Source organism: Athene cunicularia (assembly GCF_003259725.1).
Source record: "Athene cunicularia isolate RWA chromosome 14 unlocalized genomic scaffold, athCun1 chr14_part2, whole genome shotgun sequence".
Lineage (NCBI taxonomy): Eukaryota > Metazoa > Chordata > Aves > Strigiformes > Strigidae > Athene > Athene cunicularia.
The window spans coordinates 78807-98394 of record NW_020799119.1 but is presented as its reverse complement, the minus strand read 5'-3'; the positions used below and the strand labels follow the sequence as shown (position 1 = coordinate 98394).

Sequence of the window (19588 nt, the reverse complement as noted above, 5' to 3'; positions counted from 1 at the left end):
GGGCGGCCTAGCGAGCTCGGCACAGGGAGCCCGGTAGGGGTAGGCCTGCCCGGCGGAGGAGCCCGCCTCGCCCCCGGCCCTAGAAAGCGCCCGGCGTGGCCCAGCCCCGGGAGGAGCCCGCCGCTCCGGGCCCGGCTGCCGCGGAGGTTTTAGGGAAAGCTCCGTGCCCAGGCCGCGCCGTACATACAGAGGCGTGTAGGTAGGTGTGCCTGCAGGAGCCGGCCGCTGTAGTTGTTGTCCAAGAAAAATGTGGCAGCCTCTGCGAAATATGTACCCGCTGCGGTTTGTATCTCCCTTCTGCGACTTGCTGAGTACTTAAATTCCCTTTGGCACATTAGTAGGGCTGTTGAGGTACTTTGCACTTCGTTTCGTAAGTGAATAAGTGCTTTTCTTTCTTCGTGTATTGAGTTGCTATTGAATTGCTTCCCATATTTTTATTTCATACAAACTGAACAATTGTGGCCCCTCTATTTTATTTATAAAGGTTCAGTGTATCTTTGCCTGCCTACATCAATCTGCAAGGGAGTTGCAGAAAAGCCTCATGTTCATCGAGCCGTGAGTCACAACCAATTTTTAAAGCTGTTATAACAAAAAAAAAAAGTGTTTGCTTTTTTTTCACAAGTAACTTTAAAAGTGTAGCTTAGAAAGAAAAAAAAAATTAAAAAAAGAAAACAATTTTCAGTAGACACAACATTATTCCTGGATGCTTGTGAATCCTAAACTATATTCATACTTTAGTATTACACATACCTGTGTCATATACACAGATGAGCTTTAAAATTGTCACATACCATTACCACTTTGCCTTTACTTTTATGTATCATTCCCCTGACTTCCTTACTGCAGGTGTGGGCAAGAAAACTTTTCCTTTAAAACTTTTCAACAGTGGGCATAAAATTCTGCAGCTGAGGTCTTGAAGAATGCAGATGGGTATAGTATATGTTGGAGCTCGCAGTGTGTATTGACTAACTTTGTTTCTTTTTTTATTTTTTATTTTTTTGCTTTTCTGATATTGTCTTGTTTAAGTGGCTCCTGAGTGTAAAATGTCTCCTGAGGGTGGGACGTGGGTGGGAAGCACGCTTCGTGTTCCAGGCCAAGACCTACGAGATTCGTCTTTGCACGGCCTTGGAAAGCACACTGCATATTTGGTTTTCAAGCCAAATGGACCGATATTTTAATTATCAGATGAGCAAATGGCAATTGCCTATAAAAGCTGTCCAGCACAGCCTTGTTTTGTGATTCATGGCCTTTCGATAGCGTGGGTTTTGGTACCTCCTGCCCCTTCCTCAGTAAAAAAAAAAAGGGGGGGGGAGCTTTGGCTGCGAGCCAGACTGTCTGTCTCCTTTTTTCTCTTCTGGCTGTGCTGTCTCTTTATATGGATGACAGGCCTTGGATGTTACTTGGCTCGCCAACACTGTGTTTAACATGGTGTACTGGATGAATAAATGCTAAAATAGTGTTTGTTGCCAATTATAAGTGTTCCAGAATATCCTGTTATGCTCTAAGCTTTTTTTCAAGTAATTTTGGGGAGCAGGAACACCAAGTATTTTAATCTGCATATTGAGGCGAAATGATCATACCGACGTCTTTGTTCTCTTATCGGTATTCTAATGTCTCCTTATTTAAAACCACAAATGAATTTCAGGAGATGAAACCAGACAAAGGGTGAAGTTTACAGACGATCGTGTTTGCAAGAGCCACCTTCTGGATTGCTGTCCGCATGATATCCTGGCCGGAACAGTAAGTATATTCTCTGTAATAAGGAATTCTGGTGAGGCAGACATTGGAACAGCTCTTCAGGGCTTGTCTGTGCATTGTAGGTAACTTTTAGGAGAGATCAGACTTGCTGTGCCCAAGAAGCAGTCACAGTTTTAATTTTGGTTTCTGTGACCTGTGTATGGAACCTCAAAGGCAGTAGCACTCAGGATTTGCTCGAAATGTTTTTTTTTTCTCTCACGATCCCACGTGAAGTTGCAAAATTATTTCTCTCTTACCTTTTTGAGATGATTAGGGCCTGAAACTTGGCCTGTGGAGGTCACAAGATTGTAGCTAACCTGCTGTCCTGGGTGCTCTAGTTCACTGTTGCATCTTCAGGTGAGAAAGTTTCTTCTTACCAGCTGCAATAATCCTTAATCCTCAGAGATTTTTCAGTCTCCTCTCTCAACCCATGTGATGTTCTCGGGGTGGAACGGCAGCTTTTTCATCGTTACTGGTTGGCGTGCTAATGGCAGGTTACAGCTCAGGCTGACTTTGCCTTTGTTGTTGGTTGGTCTGAGCAGTGTGTCACGCTGCCTGACTGGTTTGAAACAGTTGGGTCGGCTCCTTTGCTGCTCTCCTCTGGGGACAGAGCTGGCCGATTTTCAAAGGTTTGGCTCACATGCTCTCTCCGAGAGCAAAAGGTGACATAGGCTTTTAACAGTGAGATCTTGCAAAGTAAGCGTTCAGTTGAAGTGCCCAGAAGAAAGTTACAGTCTGACTTTCAAAAGAAAACAGCCCTTGTCTTCTGTAATTGTTGCTGTGTTACTGAGTTGCATGATGGAGATGAATATGTATGTTTGAAACCAATCTTTACCCTCACTGTTTGACACTAAATACTGTGGCGATTCATATTGTCCGTTCACTTAACCAGATTGTTTAAAGATACTGTAATTATTTATAGCCCTTCCTGCTGTCATTTCAAGAGCTGGGTTTGACGCAGTGGGTTGCCAACAAAGGGGAGGGCTGGCACTCCTTCCTCTGTGCCGCCGTGATAGCAAGGCTCTGACAGCACTACTAGAAAGAGCTTCAGCAAAATCTGCCTTGGCTCTGAATGCTCAAACTTTAGCTTCTCAGTGGCTGCTGTTACAGAATAAGATTGAAGGAGTTGATACCAACCTCTGTATATCTCTGTATTTTTTATTAATTTGAAGCTCAGATGTATTTTTCAGCAATTGCTCCATCAGCCTCTGTATCACCTCGCTTCCATTTCAGAATTTTTAAGCTGCTTAAATCACCTTCTGCCCACCTCCATCCTTCATGCAGGTCACTATGGTTAGGGTATATTTTTTTAACACAAGATTCTACAACATTTTTTGGGGGGGCCCAAACGATATTTTGTAGATGCGGGCTGCCTTCTACCTCCTCTGGCACGTTTTCAGGAAGAAGGTAAACGGTGAGTTGAAGGGGTTGAATTAAGTGCGTGACTGTTGGAGCTAGTGCCAAAGCACGGAGGAAGTTTAAGGTGTCCAGATGTGTTGTGAGCCTCCTGGGGTGGAGACACACTTTGAGAAATCTGTTTCTCTTGCTTCTTTTGTTACTTGTCTGCAGTGAGTTGTCTCTTCCTTCTTGCTGTGGAGTTTATGCTCAGGAATCTCATGCGGGAGCAGTAGGGAAGGCTGCTTCTGTGAAGGTGATCTTGTGGATCACTCAGGTGATCTTGTGGAGGCCTTTAAGTGGCGGTGGAGCTCTACACTGCTGTCAGCAGCTTGGGGGCAAGAAAAAGTCTTGGTGCTACCGACCTGTGTTGAAGGAACATGTGGTGTCTGGAACAGGAGCAGCGTTTCAGCTGTCAGCAGTACCAGCACAGAATGAAACTTAACTGGAAGGTGCAGGCTTTCCTCGTGATCTCGGTCAGGTTCACTGGCATCTTACGCTGCTCTGTTAAGGAAAGAGCTGTGAGGGTGAATCAGCCTCAGCTGAATCTGTCTCTGGGTGTGTATTACTGCAGAAATCAGGACCTTGGATCTTTTTGGAACCTTCCAACAGATGCTCTAAGCCTTCTGGTGCTGGTTATGTTACATCTTTCCCCCGAAGGCATTGTTATTGCTGCATCCTTCATGTGTGCAGATATCCCTTAGTGGGAGGCTGATTGGAGATGAGCAGGAAGCTGGATCCCTTGGGTAGCTGTGCTCCTTGAAATGTGATGGAGACCCATTCACTGACCTTCAGGTGCAGAGTAAGAGGAGTCCAGGCTGTAAGTAAAGCTCTGGAGTATTCCTGAGAGTTGTAGCAGGCATGTTGATGTTTGCTTTGTTTGTGTGCTGGTGTTCCTGGTCGTAGGAGCCTTTGACCCCAGAAACTTGTTGCTAAATAAGCTACAGTGCTTCTCTTTGCTCTCCATGAGAAAGGAGGAAAATTCTGGGAGAACACAAGTTGGTTTAGTATGCTCATGTGCTGTTGTCAGGGGACTTGTCATCTAGATTGTTACTGGCCAGCACTGAGTTAGCTCTGTAGCTAAGGGTAAGCATATTTCTCACAGTGGAAGTACTGCAGCACATTCAGAGATGGCACCAGCTAGTAATCCTGAATTTTAGCTCCACTAACAAGTGGACAGATGCTTCTGAAAGCTGCCCAGGTAGAACATAGCTTGGAAATTACATTCAGGGAATTAACTGTGTTCCCCACTGGGAGTTAAGAGTGAGCTGAAGTTTGTAGGTTGAGGAATTTTTTCGTGGGAGTCTGCACTTTCCTTTTCCACTTGGGTGAAATTCTGCAGCTCTGAATACTACCACAGAGCTGCCTTCACGGAAGTAGACTTTCTGGTGAGTTAGCAGTTTAGTGGCGGTCATAAGAGGTACCTCAGAATGTGGATTGCTCAGCAAATGTGAGCAGGAGTAATTGTCAGTGGCATGTAAATGTATTGAATCTTTGTGTGTATGGGGGGTTAAATCCTTCCTCAGGCTCTGCTGGTTACCTGTCTCAAATACCTGTAATTATAAACCAGCCATGGGTGTTGACTGGAGCAAGCCATGATCGCTGCTGGCAAGGGTGAGTACTCGATGACAGGCCTCCCTGTGACGAGAGGATTCTTTGAGACCAAAGGGCTAGTGATCTTACCTGCCAGTGAGCAATACCTGTGAAAATCTCCATGCACCTAAATCACCTCCAAGGACATGGAGGGAGACTTGAGGTTCGTATGCCGGTGAGACCTGAATGTTCTTCCCCAAGAGGAAGAGGTTGAGGGATTTTGTTGCCTTTTAACAAAGAGGGAGAGGAATATGGAGCACACTGTCGGCTCTTCTGAAGTTGTGGGTTAGAGCCCCTTCTCTGAAGTGGAGCGAGTGGCTCAGCTTGCAAGAAGAGTTCAGATATTTCATGATCTGTGACAATCACATCTAATATTGCTATTTTCTCCCTATATTGGAAAAAGATCTCAGTAGAATAACTATAAAAGATTTAAGTCACATCATGGAAAGTTATTTTTGTGGTAAAATAACAATAGTTTGTTAGAATTCTTTGAAGAGGCTTGCCTGAAGATAAATGTGATTAAGCTCTGAGAGTACCAAATGCTTTTTTTTGGTAGGCATTAGATTTCTACCATTAAGAGAGCACAGCAGGACTTATTCCTGGATACAGTGTCTGTTTCTGTAGCCTGCTGCCTATGGCCTTCTGTTTCTGAGAAATCTGAGCAAAATGAGGAAGACTAAATAGTGGCAAGTCATCCGGAATTGTTTTCTTTGTTTAAAAAAGAAAAGCTAATAACGGGTAACTGCTGAAACCCAGAGCGTTACCTGGTGGAGCTTGCTTTAGTTGCTTTGCTTCATTCTAAACACTTCCACTGCTGCTGTCCGAGTGCAGTGCTTCGCAGCGGTGACCTTGGCACCCCCAGCTCTAGTTGTGATGTTCCACAGGGATCCTGTGTTGATCCAGATTTAGCTGTATTTAGTTTTTTCTGCATTTCAGTGAGTTGGCACCTGTTGTTCTGTGTTCAGGTTTGGGCTCCTTGGGACTGGTAGTGACAGGAGAGAGGAGGTTGGGTGACTGATGACATGTACCCTGCCATTTGTACTGTGGCTCAACACTTAGGCCTTCTATTAGTTTGGCTTTCAAAATGTCATATTCTTTTTCTGTTTTAAGAATAAGAGAAATGTTCTCTATTACATATTGATAATGTTGAAATGCGGTTTCCATGTTTTGAGAGCAGTGTGGTGATTAACCACTAAGTTGGAGAAAAATAAATTTAAATAGCATTGATGGCAATGAATGAAGGGCAGCATGCAAGTCAGAGCTTTCTGGGAAGGGAGATGCTCTCAAGAAGTCTCTCATTAGATGGGCTTATGCATAGGCATTAGCTTTGCTGGGCAGGTTTTTAAAATTCCAGGCTGCAGCTGAATGTGGGAAGGGGCTAGCTGTAGGATATGAGTCTGTTGCCGAGTATGGGTTTGTGCTTTTCTGCTGGCCATAGCCCTTATTCCCCAAAGTCTGCTTGTTGTCGACAGGAAACATTCTGTCTGTGTTCTGTGATTTGGTTCTGTATGTTACTATAGAATATGGTACTAGGGCTAGTCCTGACACAGACGTGCTTTTTGGGTAGCTTTAAACAGGGTGCAGAGCTGTATGTTTTGCTGTGCTGTCGCTCTGTAATAGGAGGCATTTGGGATTGGTGAATGTTAAAGGAGTTGCTGCAGCGTGCTGCGCCTGCCCAGCTCCCTCCCAGAGCAATTCCTAAGGCTGTGCTGTGACCTAGAGCAGAATTGGACTTGGACCATTTGGGGTGGTTTAATGTTGTTCCAGGAACACCTAAAAGAGGGGTTCTAGCAAGCACATTGTTCTTCTGGCTAGTTCTGTTACTGACAGGTTAAGATGAAGCTTTTCTTCCTAAAGAGGCTGTATTTTGATATGATGTGGTTGACAAGGGTTAAGTATCTGCTGCTTATTGCCATCATGGAGGGTTCTTACATTGATTTTTCCTTTTTCTTTTCAACAGCGAATGGACCTGGGAGAGTGTACAAAGATCCATGACTTGGCACTCCGAGCAGATTATGAGATTGCAAGTAAAGAGAGAGATCTGTTTTTTGAGCTGGATGTGAGTACAGAGAAATTGTAGTTACTTTTGTGAAAACTGCCTCTTGAAGTTATTTGGCTGAACAATAGAAGTCAGTGGGCATTTCAGCTAGCCATGTTACTTGATGTGTTATCTGACAAGAATGTGCAGCCTCTACCCGAATGCCAGTGATTCCTGAATTGAAATTATAAAAGTAATTGCAGCCCTTGCAACCCCATTAGTCCAGCCAGCTGGGAGGCTCCTCTGGCATTCCTTGCATCCCACACCTGCTGCTCTCTACCAGGTCATTGTAACCTGGTGGCCTGTCCCAGGAGAGCTGACATTAAAAGCTGGCAGCTCTGTGGTTTCACTTTTGCCAGATTTAGCTTTCTATTATGGAACACATCAAGTGAAAGAGCAATCCTGTCTTCCCTTTTTATGTTATTCCAGTGCTTTTGTCTTTGCACCTGTTGCTTATGTGTTTTAAGTTCCAGTGCAAAGCTGTCTTCATGTGAGCATCCTGTTACGTGTCAGAGTAAAGGAACCGTGTCAGGTTCCAGATGGATGACAGACTTAAGGGCAGGGATCAAACTTTTCTTTTTCTGCAGTGTGTCATATTTTTTCTCAAGGCATCTGTTCTTGAGGTTGTTTGTGCATTACACAGGGATGGCACCAGCTAGCTGTTGGCTGTCAGAGCTAGCTGGCACGGAGAGCACTTTATTCACACAGTTCTTTGTCTGAACATGCAGGCGATGGATCACCTGGAATCCTTCATTGCAGAGTGTGATAGGAGAACAGAACTGGCCAAGAAACGCCTGGCGGAGACGCAGGAAGAGATCAGTGCTGAAGTGTCTGCAAAGGTATTAAACGTCTGTTCTGGAAGTCTGTGTGAGAGCACTGGTGCTCTGTTGCCTCTGACACTTGATACTGGGAAGTTAAGCTCTACAACAGCCTTGTAGATTCCAGCCATCCTCAAATGCTGCTCTGGCTGTTCTTGTGGTGAACTTACTGGTTCAGAGGGGCACGGTAGCATAAAACATGAACTCTAAAATAGGTTGCTTTAGCTTGGCGATAAAAGCATATTGGTTTCCCCCTGCCCTGCTATTCGGTGTTAATGTAGTAGCTTAGGATAGTAAATCCATCCCATGAGTGTTGTCTTTTCACTTAGTAAATGCTCATGGAGTTTCCTCTTTGGGAACTGGCTTCTTCAGGACCATACAGAGCACTTGTGAAGCTGGTTTTGCGGACTCTGTCCTGTCCTGCAAGCCAGAAACGTGCTGGTGTTTGCAGTAGAGCTGATGATGTCCTCTGTGTCCAGTTCCTCTCTTTGCTATGTGTCTGTGATTGCATTGCCAGTGCTTGGCCCACCAGTCCCTTCTTGTTGGAACTCCTTTGGCTTTTGGAGATTTATAGTCATCTTTCACTGACTGCTTTTTTTAAACAATATTTTTTTAGAGAAATATGGAAGAGTCATTCTGCAAGCCTTAGCAAGTCTTTTGTCTCATTAAAAAAACACTATTCTCTTTAGGCGGAGAAAGTACATGAGCTGAATGAAGACATTGGAAAACTCCTAGCTAAAGCTGAACAGCTGGGAGCTGAAGGAAATGTCGATGAGTCTCAAAAGATCCTGATGGAAGTGGAGAAAGTCCGAGCGAAAAAGAAAGAGGCAGAGGTATGTCACTGGTTTTCCTAGGAATTGTAATGGTGGACTGGGCTAGGCTGAGTACATGACAGATAGCTGGGCGGGTCCTACCTCTTTTCCAGTGTGGCCAGCACCTCCTTTTTCAGTGTCAGCCATGTGCCAGCAAGCAGTTGGCAGTGTAGTGTGGTAGTTGAAGAAAAGCTTTTTAGAAACTTCTATTTAGTGAAGAGAGCTGTCTGGGTCAGGAAGGGATTTGTGCTGTGAAATATCTGGTCACTAGTCACTTGCAGGGATATAACAGATTAACTGTGCTTGCATTGTGTTTGTCACCTCCTTTATACTGAGGGTGGGTTTTTTGATTCTTGAAAGCGGCAGTGCAATTCTTTGCAGGGGTTTCCCTGGAGGGTTGTGACTATATAAGGATTTCCTAACATTTGCGTGGCTTTTTGCCTCCCTTTAGGAAGAATACCGAAATTCAATGCCTGCATCCAGTTTCCAGCAGCAGAAGCTGCGTGTGTGTGAAGTCTGTTCAGCATATCTGGGTCTCCATGACAACGACCGGCGTCTCGCTGACCACTTTGGAGGCAAATTACACTTGGGTTTCATTCAGATCCGTGAGAAACTGGATCAGCTGAGGGTAATCATCTCTGTTTTAAACCTTCTTGTAGTTTAAAGATGTTCAATGCTTCTATTAAATTAATAAAGAATTCTTTGTGCAGTGCTTGTAAAAGCCCAGAAATTTCTGTTTGCAGAATCCCTGAAACTTCAAATGGAGGTTTGCTTAGCCTCATCATGGGTTCTGTTCTGTCACTTCTGGGTAACTAAATATGTACCCTTATAATTAGTCAAACCAGACAATTGTTGTCATTGATTCCTTAGAGCACTGGTACAGTCACCTGTGTTTTTTCCAACTGATATGGCTGCAGTTGGTCACTGTGGGTTTTTTGACTGAGACCTCTTGACGAAATGCTTGAACTGAAGTTTCTCATAGTGCTGTCAGTGAAAAAGGCCTTTAGTAGCTGGAGCAATTAGAAGTTTTCTGAAATTGTTTGTAATGGAGTCGCGGTACTGGCCTTGCTTGCAAGCCGAGGCCTTTAGGATGCTCAAAGAAGAGTTGTGGTTCCTGTGCCTTATTCCTTAGGCAGTATATTGAGGTCAGTGCCCCAGTTGATCGGTGGCACAAGGCCAGGGCACTGTTTCATTTTGTTTTGTGTGCACTCATGCTGAAGTAATCCCTTGCCTCAAAGCTTATGGGCTTGTCTCTTAGAGCACAGGCACTCAGAGCAGAGTAGGGAGTGGCATTTCTTGCACTGATGAGTGTTAGTGAAGTTGTAAGGAAAATGAGAGCCTTGTTAGAGATCTTGACTAGCACATAAAATGCAATGAAATGGTTCTTTGTCTTGCTACCTTTGTCTTACTATCAGAATAGTCTCCTGCAGGTCTCTCTAACCTGTTACTATATGGCTGAAATATGATGTGGACTTTTTTCCTAGAAAACAGTGGCAGAAAAGCAAGAGAAGAGAAACCAGGATCGTTTGAGACGGAGAGAGGAGAGAGAACGAGAGGAGAGAATGGGCAGACGGTAAGTAGAAGCTGATAACTGGTTCATGAAGTTAGTTTTGAAATAGTCTCATTTCTGTTGTCTGAGCATTGCAGGAAAGCAGCATCTGCTGCTGGAGTAGCTGTGGGACGTGCTCCAGATGCTGTGTGAGCACCGTGGCATTCAGTTAAAGATGAAAACAAATGCACAAACCCCCTCCTTAGAGTGGTTGTGTGTATTGTTGTAACCTCTATTGTGTATCTGGAAGATGTGAGCTCCTTGTAGCCTTCAGGCTTATACTGGTCTAGTCCCTATCTTTGGGAATCTGAGTCTGGATAAAATGCCCTCACAGATCTGTTCAAAAGGCATTAGTCAGACAGCAATTCCCTGGAGAGCCCTCATCACTTCTGGGCTAGGAGGTGACAACAGAATGGTGCTGATATCCGTGAGCCAGACAGTGGGCTGCCTGTCTTGCTCCGAAGCTTTTCTACAATAACAGTGAGGTGCTTTTGGCACAGCTTTGGAAAACACTTCCAAACCCAGGGATCCCAAAGAGTGGCTGCTTCTGGTGGTTGTGGCCGTATGTGTCACCTTCTGCTCATACATGTATAATTCTTGAGCAGTGGGAGTGGCTGCAACATTGGTATTCTCAGGACAAGCTCTTCTGCATCTTTGCCAGCTGAACTGGAAAAATGTTTCTTCTGTATTAGAACTGAACAGGCATCTTGTGTGTAAACAGCTCAGTTAAACAGCCTGGTGTGGAGAGGGTGGTATTTGCAGTGGTCAGGCAGAGAAGGTGGATGCGTAGGAATGCTGTTCTCGTCACAACATCTCCCCAGTTACTTCATGTGTTTCTCCTCTTGTACTGCTTGCATCAAAAAACCCCACCCTTGCTGCCTATGGAGAACTCTTTTTGACCCTTAGTGTCAGCCGAAGAGTGAGTTTCAGCCACCCGTGTGTGAGGCATATGTGATACATAACTCCAGTACGCTCTAAGATGTGTGGCTTCTGGGTATATGTGCTGGAAATGCTAGCAAAGAAATACCAGAATCAAAGCTTGGTTTTCTGTGGTCTGCAGCTTGGTGATATTGTTGTACTGTGAAGATGCAAGCCCCAAACTGTTACGCATTCTCCATTTAAGGTGCTTTATGTGAGTTCTCTCTCCCTGTGGATTGCCTGGTGTCTTGTGAAACACCAGTTCATGCTGCAGCTTTCTCCTGAACTGCAGCACTTCACGTAGAGCCTCACACCTTCCTGGCATCCATGCAAGATTGTCAATAATGCAGTTACAATTGGGAGCTGTAAAATCTGGAACTGGCTGATGAGTGCAGGAGTTAATCAAAAGGCACTGGTGTATGCTGTTGCTATGGACAGAAAGATGGAAATGAAACAGGAAGTGTCATCCCATGCAGCTGCCTCCTGGCACGCTCGTTCTGACGCATGGTAGGACCATGTCTGACCCGGAGTCAGTGTGTCTGGCTCCATGGTGCTTCTTCCTGGAAGTCATTTCATCGCTCAGCAGAGTTGCCTTCAGGAGGAGTCCTCTGGATCTCTTAGTTGGTCAGCACCTCCCCAGAATGCTGCCTTTCTTCCTCCTATGGCACGTCGGTGGTTTTGGTTTTGTCATTTAAAAAAAAAAACCAAACCACCACCAATCCCTTAGTTCGTGAGAGTTAAGCCTCTTGTGTTCACAGGTAGCCCATCTGTGGGCTCATCTGATGAGGGGATTTGAGGGCCACTTTTGAATTTATTTAATGCTTTAAATACGAAGGGTTTAAGAACTGCATTGAGTTGGCCTGAAGTCAGAGTTCTTGCTGGTTCCATATGTGGCACTACTTAGAGACTGTGGCCAGGCTTTGCTCTCGCTCTGTGTGGAGGCACCTGTATGCTCCTCTGTTCAGATACTGAAGAAAAGCGTGGTGTGAAGGAGCCAGGACTACCATACAGAGGGGGTCTAATTATTTGCCTCTCCAAAAGGAGAACTTGATCCAAAGAAGGAAAATAGTTTTCCCAGTGCATACTCAGTGTCAGAACTGGGACCAGAGCCCAGATTTCTTGATTTCTCAGCACCTTCTCTGCTGGGAGCTGCACAGCACCATGCTTACAGGGCATTTTTTCATCAAAACCTATTTGGTGACTTCTGCCTTTCAGAGTACCTCTCTTAACCAGGGCTTGGTACTTTAAGGAACCATAGAAAACATGTTTCCTTCATAACTCTTCCTGTCATATCCTCACAGTGTTACTCAGTAAGAAAAGGAGTACCACTTGACTTTGAGAAGTCTTTGGTGACTTGCAGGCACTGTGACGTACTATGGAAACCTGTAGAGTCACTTGTGAAACTCTAGCTCTCACAGACTTTATATTAATTTTGCAACTAAACTGTGATTTCCACATAGGAATGAGTGAACTGGGTTGTCACCCCCAGTGGTAAATAAACATGAAGTCCTGTGTTGTTTGGTGTTGCTGGTGACTGCTGGCTACCCAGTGATCTCTTTAAGACTGAAATTCTGTGATAGCATGCTTGGAGTGCAGAGCTCAGTATTTACTTCCAGAGTATGCCAGCAAACAAGTTTAGGTGGAGTTGCCAAAGGGATTTCCTTTGTAATAAGTTGCACAAAACACAAGTTATGAAACTTAGCACATAGGCTCTGTGATGCAGGGACAAAAAAGAGAGGGGGGGGGGTATAAGAAATATACTCAGCCTCTCACTTCTCTGGACATCAGGCTTCTCCTGTCTCCTGCTGTATACTGATTCAGGCTAATAAGGAAAGTGCTGTTTTGTTGGATGCTTCCTGAATTCTGAAGTCTAGCACTAGGAAGTGATTACTGGGAGTTTGTTTGAACTCCTGCTCATATCAGATCATAGGCATGGAAGGGCAGCCAGGTTTTTCAAGGGGATGTCAAATGGCTTTGTGTGGATGTGTGCACTGGTGATTCAGAATAAAGTGATCAGGAGGAAAAGAACATTAAGAACTTGGAGTAATTACAGCCACCAAAAGAAACTCAGCTGCTTGCCAGGCATCTACAGGAGGTCCTGCTGCTCTGTCAGGTTCTGTTTCCTGAAAAAGGAGGTGTGTGTTTATTGCCTTGCTCTCCTGGTTTATCAGCTTTTCCTTCATCTGGTCGTCTTGTGTGTTACGTCAGCGCGTGGTTCATTTGCCTGACTCCAAGTTCAGCTCTACCTCTTACACAGTCTTTCTACCTGAATTCCTTTCTAAATTGTGGGGGTGCGTTTTTCTTTCTACTGTGACTGAACAATCCCATTTTCTTGTGAAGGAATGTCAGTGCACACTGATTCTCTTAATCTTGTCTTATCCAGGTATGATTTTAAATGATATTATCAAAATAGATGTTTCTCTCTTGCTTTTTAAAGTTTTGCCTGTGGGTAACTTTCAGCTGCATCTCCTGTTACAGTGCCAGAACAGCTCTGTGGCTGTGTAACTGGAACGTGGCCTGTGAGTCTGTACGCAGTGGGGAGATGGGAGCAGTTACAAGAGTGAGTCTCTTAAGTTGCTAAACAAGGAGACTGGCTGCTGCTCAGTTAAAGCAGAAAGAGACCATTCAGACAGCGTGTGAAGTTTTGGTGTAGGCTGCTTCCGAGACGTGGCCGTAGAGAAAGAGGGAGGGTGTATCTTTCACGTGGAGTAGTATTTTAAATGGTGCTGAGGAATTTTGCTTCAGAAGTTGAAAGAATTGTGACAGTGTTATTTACAGACTGTCAAAAGCTAACGCTTGCAGTGTGAAGGTTAGAGTGCCGTACGTGAACTCTGAAGCCATGGAAATGTGAGAAAGAATAGTGAGGCTTGGATGATTGTTCTCAAGTTGCTTTCGAAGTCTGGGATGAAGGATTTTCTGTGTGTATCGGTTACTTTTCTGTTGTGTTTGTGTCTCCTTTTTTTCTCTAGCTCATCTTTCCCAAACAAGAAAAAAAATAATCGATGCAAATTTCCATCTAATGTTTGTTAAATATGATGAGTGAGAAAATCCTGTATTTTCTCTTTATTAAAACCTTTTTAGTCTGCAACTACCTCAAAGGAATTGAAATCAGAAAACTGTCAAGTGTCTTTTTGACTGCAGAACGGTACTCTTTCTTGAAAATGTTAGTCGGGATCCAGTTGATATTAGACAGCAGAGCGTAAAGTGTGCCTATCAAATATGAACAGCAAGCTTAAAGTTAGAAAGGTTTGTTGTGGTGTTTTAACAGACTGAATTGGTTTGTAGACCTCTTCTGTTCTGACAAGAAGCTCTGCATGTAGAAACTAGTGTTTCTACAGAGTTCTTCAGTTTTTGAAAAATTCCCATTCCTGCCCTCCAAACTGAAGATAATTAAATGTTTTAATGGTTTTCTGGCAAGCCTTTTTTTCATGGACATATTACTTGGGGCATTGTGTTGCTCAGAAGAGCTGCCAGGGTGAATGGGTGGTTTTATTGAAAACCCACTGACTATATCATACCTTCTCTTGCTTAACTTTCCTCTCCTTTATAGGTCTGGATCAAGAAACAGAGATCGTCGAAGGTGAGTGTGCAGTTCTCCTAAAGGCCTATTTGTGTTTCTGTCTAGCTGCTGAGGTTTTTTCCGAGTCTCACAAACGGAGTTCACTCAGTGCCCCAGTCTGTTTTCCTCCCTGAAAGAAATGGGGACTACTGCTCAGGCAGCTCAGTGGTCCAGTGCAACTGAAGTTGACCCGTTGGGGCTATCAGGCAGCTGGTGGCTAGCCCAGTCAGGACGGGGGGGCTGTGTGCCTCCAGAGTATGTTTAAGAATGCACTTGATGGATTTTTTTCAATAAATACCTAATATACTTTTGTAGTTTTAAATGTCCAAAATATATTTGTTACATACATAATACCTCAGATGTAAAAATATGAAGATTCAAGATAAAAGCCCCCACATCTCTGTGAAGAGCTTGCCTTAGTGGTATGACAGCCTGCTCTCGGTGATAACATACCTGGAGATCCTCCTCTCTACCGCTTTCCATAAACATTGGCATCCTTTGTTTTGTTTTTAGAGCAGATTGAAACAAGTCTGCTTCTGAAGTACAGTACTTTCACAAGGGAGGCTCTCTTTGGCAGACTGCCACATGGGTTGTGGTAATTTCACATGCCACTTTGGCCTCTCTCCTACTTATACAGGCCTCACTTTGAGTGAGGCACGGGTGGTAAGCTCTGCTCTAGGCACTGGCACATGCTTACATTAATGATGGGAGCTTTTTATATAAGCTTCCCAGCAACTCAGATTTACCCACTGGTATTTTGTGGGCAGCATGAGGCCCAGGAGGGAGGTGCTCCCCCCGCGGGTGTTCTGCCGCAGGGATGAGCCTGGGGGGGCTGGGTGCTGGTGCTCTGGATGTTTGTTACTCGGGGATGTCTGAGATGAGCTCAGGTGTACAGATCAGACGTACTGGCCTGTGTCCTGAGTCTGAGGCAATCTGTGTCTTCTTCAGATCCCGGTCTCGGGATAGGCGGCGGAGACGCTCGAGATCAGCTTCCCGTGAGCGGCGGAAGTCTCGCTCCCGGTCCCGAGACCGACACAGACGCCACCGGAGCCGTTCCCGCAGCCACAGCAGAGGTCACCGACGGGGGTCCAGAGACAGGAGTTCAAAACACAAGTATGTATTCCTGACAGGAGTGCTTCTGGAAAGGGGAGTCCTTGGAGTCGCAGTGGGCCTCCCCAGTCCCTTAGAGCCAGCAGGAGTATGACTGGTTTCTCGAGTTAGCGGTGTCCTGTACCAGCTCCTGGGCCAAAGCAGGATTTCCTGGTGGCCGTTCATAGATGGCCTCACATGAGAGCAGTAGGGCAAGATCCCAGCTTGAGAGGAGAGTCTAGGAGATAGAACTGGTTTCCTCATTTGTAGTACTGAGCCTTGAGAAATTGCTGGCTTGCTTGTATGAGAAGCAGCACCAAGGCCTGCTTGAGCTAACTGAGTCTCCCCAGTAAAAGGCAAGTACCTGGGAGGCCACTTGCCAGCTGCTTTCAGCGCTGGCATGGGGAAGGAAGTGTATGATTTGAGATCTGAGGGAAGTTGTCTATTTAGGGTAAGAAGGCAGCTGGTCGAGAGATGGACATTTCTTTAGGAACCTGCACTGGAGGGAGGGGAAAAGTCAGCCAGGAGGAGGAGTATACCGTTCTGCTGTTGCTGAGGAGAAGCACCATAGTGCGAAGGAGGGTTCTAAGTCTCTTCTGAAACTTGGCAAAACACCCACTGTATTGGACAAAGGATGAGGCAAGCGTATGTAGGAGTATTAGAAAAAATTGAAAGGAATCATTGTGTTTCCTTATAGCCCTTCTGAGCCTAGGAACAAGTCTATCACTGGGTGCTTGCTGAAGTTAGATCTGGCTTTTTTTTAATGCTCCTCCTAGGAGAGTGCTTTAGCACTGTCTCACCTGCTTAGGCACCACCACTCAAGTACAATTCTAGAAACAAACCTGCAGTGTGTCTTGTGTCACTTCAGCTAAAGGGGTGAGAACAGGTTTTAAAGATTACTGATGAAGGGGAGGGAAATAATGTTCTAAAAAAATAAGTCTGTTAATAATTGAGGGGGGGGTGTAAATACTGTTGATTCTCCAATGGCTGAGATACTAAAGTCCTTTTTTAAATCTGTCTTGAACATGAAAAATAAAGAAAAGAAGTTTGGACAATTAGGAAGTGAGGAAGACCCTGTAATAACTATTACTAAAGAGCAGGTAAGGGATTACTTCGAAAACCTTGAACACATTTAATTCAGCCCATCAAGATTGTAGGGGGATTGGCTAGGTGACATACTTTCACAAAATTACTGAGAACTGGGGAGAGACCAGGATCAGTTTAAGAAAATAAAAACAAGAGAACAAACAGAAAAACAGCTGTTTCTTGAAAGAGCATAGCTTCTCTTTTCACCTCAGGAATTAATGATACCTGCATTCAGGTTCTGCTGGTCTGAGGTCTCACTTGTAGAAGGAAATGGAGAGCCTGTGGCAGGATCTGGAGATCTCGGGGTAGGATGACTACGGGCAGGAGGCATTGCTGTGGGGACAGGAAAAGCGTTAACCTCATCAGACTCATGTCTTCTGGTTAAAAGACACAATTTATTGAAAATGAAATGGCTCACATGATACAGAGGGCTGTAAGGCTTTAATATATCAGTGGTGCAGTATTTCCAAACCTTAACATGAATAAAAGCTGGAACCTCTAAGGTACCTGCCAGGTCCTTCTGTCCTGGCTCTATGCAGTTTGTGAAAGCCTCTGCCTAGTTCTGAAGGGGTGTAGGCCTCTAGAGCTCATTCAGGATCAGCCCCTTCTGAAGGCTGTTAGTCAATAAGTTGGCGTGAATCATACAGAAAAACAGCCTCTTCAGATTGGCCCTAGTATGAAGCCTTCTGCTTAATTCTGTGTGGGCTGATACAGTGAAGCACTGCTGAAAATCTGTAGCTGTCATTCAGGCAGGCTGTGAAAAGATTAGCCCGTGCTGTGGGCTGTGAATATAAATCTGTGTCATCCTGACTTTGAACCCAGGATGCTGCCGAGGACAACGCTTGTCAGGATGCAAAGTAAAAAGCCCAGGGCTTAGCAAGCGTTGGAGTCCAAAGAATACAGTTGGTATTTAAAGCAGTTGAGCAGAAAGCCACTAGCTTAGAGCATAATGAAAAACCACTCCAGAAGACAGAAACAAAGCTGTGTGATAGACAAGGAAGAAATTGCAGACACTTTAGTATGGCCCAGTAAACTAATAAGTGGCCCAGGGAAGATCTTGGAGAGCCCCTGTGGCAACAGTTTGAAAGGACCACTCCAAAGAGAGAGTAACAAAGCCTGCGCCCTGCACTCAGCGCTGCAAAACTGGCATTCTCTTACATAAAGAGAACTCAGAGAGGGGCCAGAGTTGCTGTCTTGGGGGACACCACTCCCGACATCACAGTACTTAAGCACATTTCTGTGAGAAACTCGTGTTATGCCACAGCCCTCTTAGGGAAAGATGATGTCATTCTGTGTGTATTTGAAAATTCTTTTAGTTGTGAAGCTTATAGCGATGGTTTGCTTTGTACTTCAGATCTTCTAGAGATCGATCTTCAAGAGAAAAGTCACGAGACAGAGAGAGAAAAGAGAAGAGCTCTTCTGAGAGGCGGCACGAGAGCACAAATGGCAAATCTCGTTCCAAGAGATCAGAAGAGAGAGAAGCTGGCGAGATCTGAACTCAAACGATCTGTGTTGCACTGTAAATAGTCTGATAAACATTCTACACAAAGCCTAAATTTCCCATTTATATTTACTGAATACAACTCATCTTTTGTAGTTTGGAATTTTTATTGTTTGGCAGATAGCTGTGAGTTTGTAGAGACACAGTTACGTACTGTTTAACAGGATTTTGTTTTAGTAGGAATAAATAAATCTGGACGGATCGTTTCCAATTCAGGCCAGTGGTTGACACACTGTGTTTGTCCTGACCCAGCGAACGCAGCAGTCGAGGCAGTGCTGGGGTCAGAGACCTGAGCTGCCGTGACGTTTGTAACGCTTCAGCCCTTTCCAAAAGATCTACCTGACCCTTTGTGAGCACACCAGTAACACTGGTTCTCACTTAATTACTTTTTCCTTCTGTTTATATATGTTAAAAGAAATTCAGAATGTTTTTTTTTCCTTTTAGCGCTTAGCCACTTCATTTTTATGTCTCCAGCATTTGAGAGTTGCCTCACTAGCCCAGCTAAGTCAAGACAGACAAAATTTGGCCCCGATCTGCCTATTTTGAAAGCTGTTCATCTCTGTGAGGATGACCAAGTCGGCTGGAGTACATCTCCAAGATGTGCTCAAGTCTGGTTTTAGTACCTTGACAGATGAGTTACCAGGTGTAGACATTTCTATGGAGAAATACAGCCACAGCTAGTCTGCCTATTTACTGTGCGCTCCAGTCAGAGCTTCCTCTGTGGAGTTTTCCAACTTGCAAAAAAAGTGTTGCTGTATGTTTTTTGAAGGCCAGTCAGGCAGGACGTGGCCGAGGGGCAGAGGTGACTCGGGGTGAAGTCCAAGGGCAGGGCGAGGAAAGGAGTCACCCGTGTTGGTGTGTACTGTTTCTGGGACCGAGGCACCAGCTGTGTCCTAACACGTGTGGGAGGAATTTGCATATTGTAACTAGCTTATTTGTAACTAGGTTTATTTTACACTAGGGGAGGAAGGCTGCCTTGCTGTGCCAGCCACAGGCGAGACCCCGAGGATCGGTATTTTGTGAGAGTTGTGTGAGTAAAGCACTTGCTGCCCACCGAGCTGGGCTCTGGCAGGGCGTGAGCCTGGCCACTGCTCGTTAGCTCAGCGAGGCAGGTATCTTTAATTAAAGACAGCTCGCTCCTAACGTTTCCACGCGGGGGAAGCAGGAGAGTGTCTGTAAATGCTGTAGAGGCGTGTGTGCGGTGGAGGGGAGGGTCCCGCGGGTGGTTTTCCCCTTCGAGACTCCGATAAGCTGCTTAACGGTTTCGGTTTCCCGGCGGCCCCTCGGTGTTAGTCCTTAGTGCATGCGACCCCCACTCCCCTTCCCTGTCCGTTTTTACAACTAATTCCGCGGTTTCACGTATTGTTTTTGTAACCTCCGTGTCGGGTGAGGGGAGAGCGGGGCCCGGGGGGCGGCGGGCGCGCTCTCGGGATGCCTGTACGTGACTGTGCTGTTCTCTCGCGGTCTGATCGCATTAAAGATCTGTGTTGCAC

The 19588-nt window shown here is 45.2% G+C and overlaps 1 protein-coding gene across 3 annotated transcripts; it reads left to right on the top strand.

The window, feature by feature from the left end:
- Window positions 1–11: 11 nt before the first annotated feature.
- LUC7L (LUC7 like) lies at window positions 12–18311 on the top strand. Of its 3 annotated transcripts, XM_026859381.1 has the most exons (12): window positions 13–555; window positions 847–930; window positions 1646–1740; window positions 6686–6784; window positions 7492–7602; window positions 8271–8414; window positions 8845–9021; window positions 9878–9966; window positions 14411–14440; window positions 15368–15532; window positions 16547–16608; window positions 17949–18311. In XM_026859381.1, exons 2-11 carry the CDS (start codon window positions 921–923, stop codon window positions 16572–16574), a joined length of 948 nt encoding a protein of 315 aa, XP_026715182.1. In that variant the 5' UTR covers window positions 13–555; window positions 847–920; the 3' UTR covers window positions 16575–16608; window positions 17949–18311. The 3 variants fall into 3 exon arrangements, with proteins under 3 accessions (XP_026715180.1, XP_026715182.1, XP_026715183.1); XM_026859379.1 differs by lacking the exon at window positions 16547–16608 and having other exon boundaries at window positions 12–555; XM_026859382.1 differs by lacking the exons at window positions 847–930; window positions 16547–16608 and having other exon boundaries at window positions 537–555.
- Window positions 18312–19588: the final 1277 nt, after the last annotated feature.